This window comes from Dryobates pubescens, chromosome 11 (genome assembly GCF_014839835.1).
Source record: "Dryobates pubescens isolate bDryPub1 chromosome 11, bDryPub1.pri, whole genome shotgun sequence".
Classification (NCBI taxonomy): Eukaryota; Metazoa; Chordata; class Aves; order Piciformes; family Picidae; genus Dryobates; species Dryobates pubescens.
In genome coordinates, this window is record NC_071622.1 from 15,067,332 (window position 1) to 15,080,481 (window position 13,150).

A 13,150-nucleotide genomic window follows, 5' to 3' on the forward strand; every position below is an offset into this window, starting at 1 on the left:
CTGGGATGTTTCAGCATTTTCATGGAATCCTAGTGAACATAAAACCCAAAAGGCTTCAGACTCTCAGAAAATCTCTGTGAGACACAAAAAAAGAGAGTGATAGAAGAGAGGCTGTGCTCCCTTCTGTGATGCTGATAGAGAGTGCAAAGGCTGTAGATGTAGAAGAGGAGTGAGCATCTCAGACCAAGGCAACGGCATCTTTCAGCCTGCATAATAGAGAGAAATACTGGAAAAAAAAAAAACCCACCTCAAGCTTATGAAAATGTCTGTACACTTACTGTAGAGTTATATTTTGATTCCTGAGAACTGCAGGTGTAGACATGGCCCAAAAAAGCTACAGATGGTGCCTAACATCAACTTTACTGACTCATATAAAAAATTACTCCACTAGTGAACAAGGAGTGATCTATTTAGCAGCTATACATCTACTGTATATCAGAACGTCTGTTCTGTACATGAATGTAACCTCTTAGGAAACAAAAAAAAAGGTAGCATGCAGTGAGGTTATCAGAGATTTCTGATTATATTTTTCCTTGAGAAAAAATTGTCATCTTTCCATGTTAGAAAGTATTTACACTTACTGATTTACCTTTTCTTGAAGACTGCTGATTCTATATTATTCTGTGTCTCTTAGCATACATGATTTATCAGTTAATGTTCTGTAAGCAAGAGAGCTCAACCTACAAATCTAGCAGACACTTCATTTTGTACTATTTTAGGTACAGCAGTTTAGTGAGTTTGCAAACTACCCATCTGTAATTGTGTACCATTTCTAATATGGAAAAAAAAGCTTTTCCCTGAAAAAAAGGAAATAATTTGGTGGGGTTTGCCCTGCCATAAGTTAACAGCTAAAGGGGGTGGATGTTGTTGATCACAGCTGAAGATTAAAGGAATTTGTCCCTATGGCCATGATGTTTGCTTTGCACTTGCCAGTGTTTTCAGATGGAATCCATATTCCACCAGCTTCAGCACCTTTTGCATGGTCAGCAGAACTAGGACTTGGATATGGAATTTCAGAGGATGGTGAGTCAAATTCATCCTGCATTAATGAAAGTGAAGAGACAGCAGATTCCTAACAAGGAAGGATTTAGATAATTTTGCTTCTTGAGCTCACTCTAACCTAAGAATTTAGAAGAGGAAGAGCTGAAAATTTATTAACATTTTTGAAGTGGTAGCTGGGTGAAACCCTGGAGATAACAGAGAGTAATTGTGCTGAGATTCTCTACCTGATAATTGTCCTCTAAGGTAGCACTTCAAAGAGATAGGGTGTTGACATGACAGCTTTGTTTGAAGATGTCTTCTCTACAGAGTATCTTCACTTTAAAATCCACCACCTCTATTACTTAACATGTGTTCATTTGTTTTCTCTGTTCTCCCATCCCACCTTCAAAGCAGCGTGTGCTCTAACACAGATTTATTTCAGATTGTTTGTCCCTGGAGCTCTATGAAGGCTGTGACTACAGCATTTGTGTCCCATATACCTATGAAAGTCCTCCAAAAAATGTTTTCAGGGCATTTATATTCACTAGACAATCTGAGTATTCAAATTTTGAGATATTTTCTACACTGTAACCTTAGGAAAATTCCTTAGGCTGGAATTGTTTTAATTATCATTTGATAGGAAAAACACATTTAAATCCTCCTAACAGCTTAAAACCCCAACAACTTAGCTGTGGTCTTTTCATGCTTCAGCTCCTTGTTTGTTAAATTGAGGTAAGAGTTTATTTCCCCAGGGGGTATTAGGAGAATTAAAACTACACAGACTGGCTCTACAATGACTGGACAATACAGGCACGTTGCTAAGTGTCTGTTAGAGATGAAGCCATTATTTTACTCTCCCTAAGGACTAGCTGAATATTTATACCTTTTTGGAAAATACTTTCATATATCTTTAAAACAAGAAGATTATTTACTTCTCTAACAATACAGGTTCTCTGAAGATGTTTTGCCAGCAGTTAATTTATGACCTGCCATGAGGTGTAGCTTTAAGGCAAGTGCAGAGCAGGGCTCTTCACTATTCCTTTTCAAGTGCTCATTTTGGCCTCTTTTAAGGAAGATGCTGCATATACAAAGTAATTAATTTTCCAATCCTAATATTACCATTTTGAATTCAAAAGGGACTCAATTAGTCATCATTACAGTTTAATGGCCTGAAACACTTTAGTGATAATAAGCACCCAAAAAAGTAAACTCCTACCTCTTGTAATTTAAACCATTACAGGATGTTTTCAATAGAGAAGATAATTTAGGAAAAATAGAACCTCATGTCTTAGCTAACAATTTTATAACAGCAGTAGGCAAGAAAATTAAAAATCTCATTATGCTCTTTGTATCTTCATGAAATGTCAAGAAATTATGCCCAAGATCTTCCTAGTCTGCGATAAAGATGATGGAGGGGGATGAGCATGCTGTGTGATATATTTTTCCGATTGGTAAGGCGAGACAGAAGTATTTGGGTTTTTACTCCGTTGTGATGCAAAAGCTAGTCTGGCCTGTCTGGAAGTGACTGACAGTATCTTCTTCATTTATATCAAGCAATTTTTTAAAGAGGAAATGGCAACCAGATGATCATCATAACTTTTATAGGCCAGGAGAGCAACCTATTTCTTCTTGTTTTTAATTCTGTGCATGATTTTCCATATGATGTGATGAGGCTTGCATGATGGTGTAACCTCACATACAAGGACTTCAACCTGTGAAAGCAAGCACCAGCCTAGGGAGAAGATACTGAAACTTCCCATGGTGTACACAGGCCTGCAGGTTTTTGTGTGGCAGTGATGGTCAAGAGTATAAGTGAAAATACCTGAAAGGGGCCTGCAAGAAAGCTGGGAAGGGACTTTACACAAGAATCTGTAGAGATAGGATGAGAATGGGTTGAAGCTTGAGAGGGCAGATACAGACTGTAGATTAGGAAGAAATTCTTTCCAGTGAGGGTTGTGAGACACTGGAACAGGTAGTCCAGGGAGGTGTTCAAGGCTAGGCTGGATGAAGTCTTGAGCAGCCTGGTCTAGTGGAAAGAGCCCCTGCCCATGGCAGGGAGGCTGGAACTATGCGATCTTCAAGGTTCCTTCCATTCTATGAATCTATGAATTCTATGAATCTAAGTTAGAGAGCTGTTTTTACTAGACTTCTGGAATTTCATTTATAAAGGGTTTATAAAATTAATACAGAGCCTGTATTTTATGATCATCAACTACTGCGTGGTTGGTTTATGGTTACAGCTGAGGGCTTTGGCATATGCTTATCATAAAGTGTATGAACAGGGTCCTTTTTTCTCAGTGAGATTACATACATATTTGTTGTTTGCAGGATGCAGTCCAAATCACATTACAGACAATTACATTTGTGCCTAAAAAGACAATAAACTTCAACTGTTTCTCTGGTTGTATAGAGAGATTATTATATTCTCAGCCCATAAATTCCTGTTGGTTTATACGAAAATCTGTGTTCTTCTGGAAGCAGTTGACTTCCTGCAGCTGATATAATATCCTCAGAATATTAATATCCTAAATATATACACAGAACATATGTATTCAGCTACACCATTTCCATTCTAATGGAGGGATGGTACTGAGTGGGCAGTTGCAGAACCGTTCTATTGGAAGCATCTCTCGTTCAGTGTACAAATTACACTACTGATGGGAAAGAAAAGTTTCTCACCAAGAAAACCAAAAATCACAGCAAGGAGCACTGTAAAAGTGTCATGATGAGTGTTGTCTTGAGTGAATGTGAGTTTGAAATGTTTTTTCCCCTGCGAATTTGTCAGCTAAAAAAAGAAAAGCCAAAAAAAAGAAAGTTCTTGCATTAATATATTTTAATTAATTCTGTGCTGCTTTACTTACACTGAAAAACTAGAACTGATGGTTTCTATATGTTTAGTAATCTATATGACCATTATTATTTCAGTATTTCTGACAACTTCATAGATGTTTTCACAAAGTCTGAGCAGTATGTAGAATTATTATCCTATTTCACTGTTATGGGACAGAGAGAAACTGTGGCTTGTCTTCACTGAGTACCTACACAAGTCTATGGCTGACACTTGATTATTGATTTGGCACCCAAATAATTGTTTAGCTTCCTTTTAAATAATGCTTCTGGGCTGATCCCATTGGGTTGGACTGAATTGGACTGAAATTTAAGTGCTACTCTTAGGGATACTCAAAATTGTGTTGTCTGGAGCTTGAATAACTCATTGAGCTCATCATTGTGCATAGGTAGGTCTAGTGCTGCCGATCAATGCAGTCACTCTTTGTCCAGCTCCAGTATTTTGAGCAGAATGAGAGCCTGTTAACAAGGTTTGTAGTGAAGACAAGCCATTAAGAGACTTTCCCAAGGACATAAGAAAAAAAAGCAATGTGGGTCTTCTGAATCTTGTGTTTTCTGCCCAATATCTGAACTGCGACCTTATGCAGAGACATTGCTGAATGATTTTGTACTGATGCTAACAGGCAATCATTCTTCTGCTGCCTGTTTTTCATTCATGATGAGCATTATTGGAAAAAAACAAAACAAAACCACAAACATAACAACCAACAATTCCTCCCTTGATGATTTTTGAAGGTTTCCCTTCAATGGTAAATATTATCGCTGATGATGTTAATGAAGACATTAGTTACACAGCATCTGAAGTACTGAAACACTCCACTTTTAACTAGCCTAGTGGGGTTTATGCTAATGTAAAATGTAATAAAGTAGAGGCCACTATCTCTTGAAGCTGAAAGAAAGGAAACTTGTTTCTACTTCCAAGGGATGCTTAGTGTGTGCTTATCTAATTGACTGTGTATTTTGTCTAGGTGTTGAGGGAAAGCTAAGAGAATGAAGGCTCTAAGTCCCCAGTGGAAGCATGATATGGCGATGCAGTGCTGGTGCTGAATTGTTCTCTCTGATGGCTCTATGGGAGTGGATAGCCCTGAGTCTTCATTGCTGGGTTTTAGCGGTTGCTGCTGTTTCGGATCAGCATGCCACAAGCCCCTTCGACTGGCTCCTCTCTGATAAGGGACCCTTCCATCGCTCACAGGAATACACAGATTTTGTGGACAGAAGTCGACAGGGATTTAGCACAAGATACAAGATTTACAGGTATGAAGCAAAGGGAAAGCAATTACAGAGTTATCATCCTTAGAAGTTGTAAATTATCAATAGGGGTTTCCTTAAGGGAAAGTATCAGCTGTGGGAATATATTCACAGACCCCAGATTCATTGCTGAAATCTATGCAAGGCCGTATATGCACTGTGTACTATGGAAATGCCTGCTTGTCTTCTCTCTGTTTTGTTTAAAGAACTTGTGGTGATTGATGATGTTGCTTTGGAAAACATTATTGTTTGCTACCTACCCCTCCCCTGCCCTCGTGACATAAATATGTCCCAAAGTATTCAAATGCCACCTTTGATTGCAGAGGGCTAACATGGAGCACCTTTTACCATGCAGCAAGATCTAGTTCAATTGCTTTCAGTGTGCCTGCAAGACTTTAAGATGGAAATCGTGGCTCCACAGATACCTCTGGCAAAGCACAGACATCGTTGTACAAATCAGGGTGTTTCAAATATGACTCCAACACTTCATTGGTTTATACTGATGTTTTGAGAAGTAGTTTTCTCATCCCCAAGGGTCTGAGCAATAAGAGCCACTGTGTATATAACAGAAGTTGCAGAAGTTTGATCCACCCCAAAATTTGGCTGGCCCAGCTCAGAGTGAGTGAAAGAAAAACAGGGGAAGGAGTCAGAAGTGTAAGTCTGCTTGAGAATTTGTGCCTTGCTGGGGAATTGCTTTCCTGATACATTTGTAACCTGTCGCTTTCTACTCCTTTGAGACAGCACTGGTGAAGTATCTTCCTTAGCATTTGCAAGAGGTATAACTCAGTAACATCGAATAGGTTTATCAAGGACATGGGAATGAAAAGGAGAGTTCAGTCTAGTAGCTGTGACCTAATGGCAGATAGAAAGATGGGGAGAAATGAAGGGGCATGAGCGAGTAAGGACTGAGAAAACAAATCTATGAGCAGAGAGACTTTTTCACTTTGTGATGTTATAGACCCCTCCTGGCAGCAAAGACCAAAGGGTGGCTGCAGGGGAATTCAGGACAGATTTTTAGCTTCCCTAATAACTCTCTAACATATCAACATAGACCATTTGGGTATGGAAAGACAAACACTGAGTTCATTCAAACCCATGGAACAGTTTGTGTGAATTACATACCTGGTTTCAACTGTTGCTCCCAAGTGACATCCAGCTCTAAAAGAAGGTAAGAGTGATATATGCCTGCATGTATACCACACTGAGTTCAGTGTCTGTGGTCTGTAGCAAAATTGCTGGTCCCAGCCTGTGAAGATTTTGTTTTTAAGGAACTTGCTTTCTTCTCCTTTCCTAAATACGTGCAGTAGAGGGCACTCTGTCGCAGGTCAATTTTGCAGTGGGCTCCTTTGCCACATGCACAGAAATTAAACACATTTTCAAAATAAAGTGTGATTTGGAAATAGGCTTGATGAAGTGCCTTGTCTTAACAGAGCAGCATCGCCCAATATTTACTGTGTTTTAAAAGCCAGCTGTCAGGACCAATAATGTAAAGCCAATAATGCAGAGACTGAGGCAGCATATTTTATTCCTATTATTCTGTATTAGTCAACACTGAACCAAAATTATCCTGCTAAAAACATGAGAAATGGAATTGTATTTCATTTCAGCTGTTTCCATCAGCTCTTTGAGATTTTTTTTCTTCTCCTCTCAGCCATCATTACAGAAGCATTGTGAAGTTTTATAGATCTCTAATCATGTTACTAATATTTATTTGGGTTTGTGCAAAGGTTTCAACTGACTTTAATTTCCACAACCCCACAGAAAGTGTTCCTTGTGTTTATTTCAGAGAATTATGGACAGACATTCAAGATCAGATTTGAGGTGGCCGTGGGCAGCCTGATCTAGTCAGAGGTGCTCCTGCTCACTGCAGGGGGAGTTGAATAAGGTGACCTTTGAGGGTCCCTTCCAATGCAATGCAACCTGTGCCTCTGTGAATCATAGAATCACAGAATGTCAGGTTGGAAGGGACGCCAAGGATCATCTGGTCCAACCTTTCTAGGTGATAGTGGAGTTGAAATGAGATGGGTCAGCATCCTGTTAAGCTAAGTCTTAAAACTGTCCAGTGTAGGGGAATCCACTGCATACCTTGGGAGATAATGCCAATATTTATATCCTCTGCCTATTCCCTTCAAGAAACAATGCAGGAAATCAAAAGAGGCACAAGCTATCTGGAAACAAAAAAAATCTGCATTTTATGATGTAGTCCTCCAAACACAAACTTTACTGCCTTTTCCTTTTAAAATATGGTTCCATTAGCAAGTAGTGCAGAACATGGTGACCTTGTTATGAACCACACACTGTAAATTTAATCCCTGTTGCTATTCTACGAGCTTTCCCAGGCTGAAGGATCTGAAGTCTAATTGGTCTCTTCATTCCCTCACCTATCTTCTACCTAATGAAAATGATCCCCCAGGGAGAGAGTCCTGACTTGAATGGAGAGGTAAAGAAGGGAAAACAGGTCTGCATTGATGCGGCTGGGAAATAGTCAAAAGGAAGAGGTCTCCTTTCCCTTTGCTCTTCACTTCAGCCCTTAAAGTCCACACCTGAGACATGGCTGAGTAAATGGGGTGGACAGTCACTTCCTTTCATTTTGACATTCATTCCTGTTCAGAATTGATGGAGAGGAAGCAGAGTGTGTAATATGAGAGACTCCAGCAGACTGTGTCCCATTTTGAATCCTTTCTTGTAGGATCTTGGGGTCAGACAAAATGACTAAAGACTTTTTTTTTTTTTAAAACTTAGAGTCACAAATATAGTAAGGACCTGCAGACTAGCTAGAGATGTGCCTCTCTCTTGGGGAAGGTGCTGGCTTCAAAAGAACTGATGGGATTGTAACAAGCACAGAATCATAGAATGGCTTGAGTTAGAAGGGACTTTTAAAGGTCATATAGTCTAACAACTAGAGCAGGTGACTCAGAGCCCAGTCCTACCTGACCTGGAATATTTCCAGGGTTGGGCTTTCTACCATTTCTCTGGGCAAACTGGGCCAGTGTTTCACCATCCTTATAATTAAAAAAAAAAAAAAAAATCTCTTCCTTCTCTTTAGTCTAGATCTCTCTCTTTTAGTTTAAACCCATCAACCCTTGTCCTGTCACAGCAGGCCATGCTAAAATAAGTCTCTGTACCTCTAAGTGCTGAAAGGCACCGGAAGGTCTCCATGGAGCCTTCTCTTCTCCAGGCTGAACAACACCAATTCTCTAAGCCTGACCTCACAGCAGAGGGCTTCCAGCCCTTCCATCATTGCAGTTGCCTCCTCTGGTCCCACTCCAACAGGTCCATTTCTCTGCTATGCTGAGGGCTCCAGCACTGAACACAGTACTCAAGATGAGGACTCACCAGAGTGGAGTAGAGCAGCAAATAGCCTCTCTCTTTCCATGTCTTCAGACCAACAGCACCCAAGCCATAGAGGAAGATGACATATGACTGCCAAAACCTAAGTTCTGCTGCCCATGAGAAGTAATTCTGAGTGATCTGCCTGATGCTGTGACTGTTAGCAATTAACAGCAATCAAATTATCTCAATAAAAAGAATGTAAACCCAGCAGTGAGTCTCATACGCTGCACATAGGACTTGAAAATGTATTGGGGAGATTGCAGCAGGAGACTGCTGTATGACTTTTGTGTTTCAAACAGAACCATTATGCAGTGACTAGAATGATATTTTGATTCCCCCCAATTTCTTCTCTTCCTTTGGCAGCCTCAGGAGCAATAAGGTGAAAAAAAATAAAATAGAAAAAGTTCTCAGCTACATAATTAAGTTCCCAATTTATTTATTTATTTTTTATAATTTTGAAATAGCATTCCCCATTGTAATCAAGTTCATATTCAAAAGCAGAGAAAAAAAATGCTTTTTGATTAAATCAGATAATGCATATTTATGTAAATACCAAAGTGCCAGAGCTGAAGCCCTCTATTCTGCACCATTGTTTGACCCTGGTTTGAATGGGACCAAGGTCATGTACGGTGGGCCCATGAAAGATATGGAATGATTAAAATCAAGATAATAGGGCAGAGAACTGGAAAAGCACATATTGAAAAGAAGAAGAAAGAATATTAAAATGAAGATTACTTGAATCTTGATGTGCTCCTTATTTTACTCTTGTCATTTACATGGCAGGAGACAGACTGATTTTGAAGTTTAGCTTTACCTAAGGATATATGTCCACTGCTTTCTATAACATCCATTAGCCTTATTTTCTTTAATTCTTACATTTAAAATAAATGGAGTCCAATTTTTACCTGAAAACAAAAAAATTAATCACTACATGGACTCTGTGCTAGCATTTCTCTTTACCAGATGCATGCCAATGGGGCAAATATCAACTGCTTTGTATCCACTTACCCCAGATACTATAAATAAGTATTCACCTGGCCATGAATGGTATAAATTGCTGAGATTAAGCTAAAGACTGGCACAGAGCCCAGTTTAACAGGAGAGGGATGGACTCAAGCATAATATATTTTTTGAAGTCACACTTTGCCATATCTCCCAGGCCATGAATAAACTACAAGAAATTAGTAGCGGAAAAATCTACTGTCATCTATATTTTAGTCTATACAGAGTCCCAGCATGGTGGGTATTGGAAGGGACTTCTAGAGATCACCCAGTCCAACCCCTCTGCTAAAGCAGGGTCACCAACAGCAGCTTGCCCAGATTCACAGTGTCCAGGTGGGTTTGGAATCTCTCCACAGAAAAAGACTCCACATCTCTGGGCAGTCTGCACCAGGGCTTCAGCACGCTCACACCAAAGACATTTCTCCTCACCCTCAGGTGGAATCTCCTGGGTTCCAGTTTGTGCCCATTGTCTCTTGTCCTGTCCCTGGGCATCACTGACAAGAGCCTGGCTCTATTCTCTTGCCTTCCACCCTTTAGCTCTTGCTGAGCATTGATCAGATCCCCTCTCAGGCTGCTCTTCTCCAGGCTCAACAGCCCCAGGTCTCTCAGCCTTTCCTCCTTACAGAGAGGCTCCAGCCCTCTCAGCATCTTGGTAGCCTCCACTGGACTATCTCCAGTAGTTCCCTATCTCTCTTGAACTGAGGAGTCCAGAACTGGATCCAGTACTCCATATAACCTCACTAGAGCAGAATAGAAGGGGAGGTAAACCTCACTTTACTGCTGGCCATGGTCTTAATGAACCCCTATACACCAAAGATCAGCTACATCCAAGGGCAAAGAAGTTACTTGTGTACTATGCCATGCTCCCTAAGAAGTGTTTCCAGCATTAGAGGATAGAGCTGTAAGAGGCAAAAGTATCTGTAATGATATTTTAGTGGTATTGCAGAACAGTAAATTATGCAACCAAGGCTGTTATAAGTTGGGAATGTTGGGCTGGTTATGTCAGTGATGCAGCAGTGTGGCATTCCCTATAATCCTTCAAAGGAAATATACTCCTGCAGGAGATACAATAATTGCCACTGGTTTTGGTGGTATCCATTGTTCCCAATCTGAGCAGAGAAATGCCAGGAAAGCACCTGGATGGCTGCTGAAACCCTCTACAGTGTTGGGAATGCCGTGTCAATATTTTATGGAAGATGGTTCCTGTAGCTAATATCAGTAAATATTTTGGCAAGGAAAACCGAGTTTATAATTTGTTATTTAATTCACAATGGGAGCACTGTGCCTCTTATGGAAATCAGCTCCCCAGACAAAGGGATTTAAATCCAAATAGAATGAGATGAGAGCTTACCAGGATGGAAAGAGTGATTGTGAAATTATGCAAAGAACCCACATTGCATCAGAAGAGGTAATTTCTGCAGAGATAGGGAAGCATTCATGCCATCGAATGAGGTCCTGAGGAAATCTCTTCAGGGATTCTGTGTAGTTTTGTTCAAACAAAATGATTTGAAATCTGAAGCAGATGTGAAAAATCAGGAGAATGGAGAGAGTGGCTTTTCTTCTAAGAAAGAAATGTTTGGCATGTTTAGCAAAAAAAACCCCAACAAACACCAAAGAAAAACTAGGGAGCTGAAAGAGGATAAAATGCATGTCCTGAAGTGTCACAAACTATTTAAACCTAAAGCCATCTCTGTCATGAAACCAAACTGGTATAAAATGGCTGTGGATATCTTCAGGCTGGCTCTTCAAAAAAGCTTTCTCATAATTTGAGTAAAACACTGCTGGGATATGAGTTATGAAAGCTTAACAGTGCTATGGATAGGGGAAAGGGTTTTAAGGTGAGGTGCTTACAATGGGGTGCCCTAGGATTCAGTAGCCACTCAAATCCTGTGCTGTAACTGGTCAGCTTGTTTTCAGGAATTTTCCATTGAGCCTGGTGGATAAAAGGTGCAGTAATCAGCTGGCTCATCATTCTCAGGGTGTTTACAAAAGGCTATGTACTGAATGCACAAAGTCCTCCTTTGAAATCCAGTGGCTCATATGCTGGGGACAGAGCAGGGCAGCTCAAAGAGGGATTCTGGAATTGTGAATTGATAGATTTCCACTGGAAAAAAAAAATATTTGTGGTCCAAGCAGATGATGTTTTGGTTCTGAAGGATTAAATAGCCATAGTTTCCTGCAGTGGAAGAACAGTGTAATAAAAAAAATGAAAACAAAAAAAAAAAAACCAAGAAGAAGAAGGAAAAAAAAAAGTAGGACATTTTTAGACTGTCTGGATCTGAAAAACATTGATGAGTTTCATTTCTGATTGTGATATGCCTTTACAGCCTCTCTTAGTCTAGTTAGCTAAGGGCATAACAAAGACATGGCATAAGTGAAATCACTTTGGTAAAACTGCTTGCATAAGGACATACCTGAAGGAAATAAAAGCTTTAAATGACCATATTTCCAAGTACTTCTTTTCTCCAGAATCATCTAATTTCCAGCCCTTTGTTTCACATGCAAATCTCCTCCAGAGCAACACGTCTTTGTTTTGTCTTTAGTGCCTGAAGACATATCAGGCAGTGATGCTTTACAATTAGCAATTTCTATTATCAGACTTGTATTAGTTTCTTGATCTGTTTATCCAAGGGATTCTCTGGAAGGTACATGCTCGTGACAAGGTGGGAATAAAGGAACAGCTAATTTAAACTGAGAAGCTACATAATGCACAACAAAGCACTTTAAAAGATGTTTCCAGATGAATCATAACTGCAGCCAAGTCTAATTTACCGGTAATCTCAGGGGGCTGACCAGTACATAGAATGGATGTTCTCAAAGGTGGAACAGTCTTTTGCTGATGCTCCTATGGTTACCATATGGCCTCCAATGGCACTGGGATGCTAAGGGACCGGTCAGATGGATACCAGAGGTACAAGAGATGCAGGAGACCAGGACTGGACATATATTTAGGTTGGTCCCCTCAGACGCAGTTATGCAAGAGGTCTGCTCCTGGTAAGAATATCTCCACAGGTGATGATAAAAGGACAGGGACAATGGATGCAAGGTGGAGAATAGGTGATCACACGTGAACGTGTGGAAAAACTTGCTCACTATGAGGATGACAGAGTCCTGGAACTTGCTGCCCAGAGAGTTTGTGGTGTCTCCTTCAGTGGAGACATTTAAAACCCATCTGTATATGTTCCTGTGTGACCTGCTCTAAGTGATCCTTCTCTGGCAGGGGGTTTGGAGTAGATCTTTTGAGGTCCCTTCCAACCCCTAACATTCTGTTATTCTGTGATTAAGTGTGATCTCCAAGGTCAATGATGAAGGAGTCTGAGCTACCATAGGGCAGACAGACATTAGGGGCTTGGAGGTGGGCAGGAAGGACCAGAGAGAGGTAGGGACTCCCCAGATGTCCCTGTCTTTTCATCTGTGGTATACGTGTCATGCAGCACAGTAAAAGGCCTCAAGAGAAATCAAGCTCACTTCTGACACTGATCCACAACATCAGTCCATAGTCCAACTTTGAAGGTCTTGGTAAAGCATGAACAGAACCTGATGAAAGAGAGTGTTTGTAAGAGAAGCTGGCTTCCTACAGAATCTTGCCGAAATCTCAGTGACCAGCACAAGATTTATCAGTGAGCTTAATCCCGCAGCATTCAAAAGCCTTGAAGCTGTTTTGCCCCTGACCAAGATCAGACCTACCCCATATCCCCTTGCTCCATTTGGTTGGCTCAGTATTAAACTGCTGGGTTTC

General features: G+C 40.4%; 1 protein-coding gene across 2 annotated transcripts in view; it reads left to right on the forward strand.

The window, feature by feature from the left end:
* The window catches only part of BRINP3 (BMP/retinoic acid inducible neural specific 3), a 232,250-nt gene that overhangs the window by 14,322 nt on the left and 204,778 nt on the right, over positions 1 to 13,150 (forward strand). For both annotated transcript variants that reach the window (XM_054165573.1, XM_054165574.1), the window contains exon 2: positions 4,797 to 5,082. In XM_054165573.1, coding sequence (XP_054021548.1) covers positions 4,847 to 5,082 — 236 coding nt within the window. In that variant the 5' untranslated portion in view covers positions 4,797 to 4,846. The remainder of the gene's footprint in view (positions 1 to 4,796; positions 5,083 to 13,150) is intronic.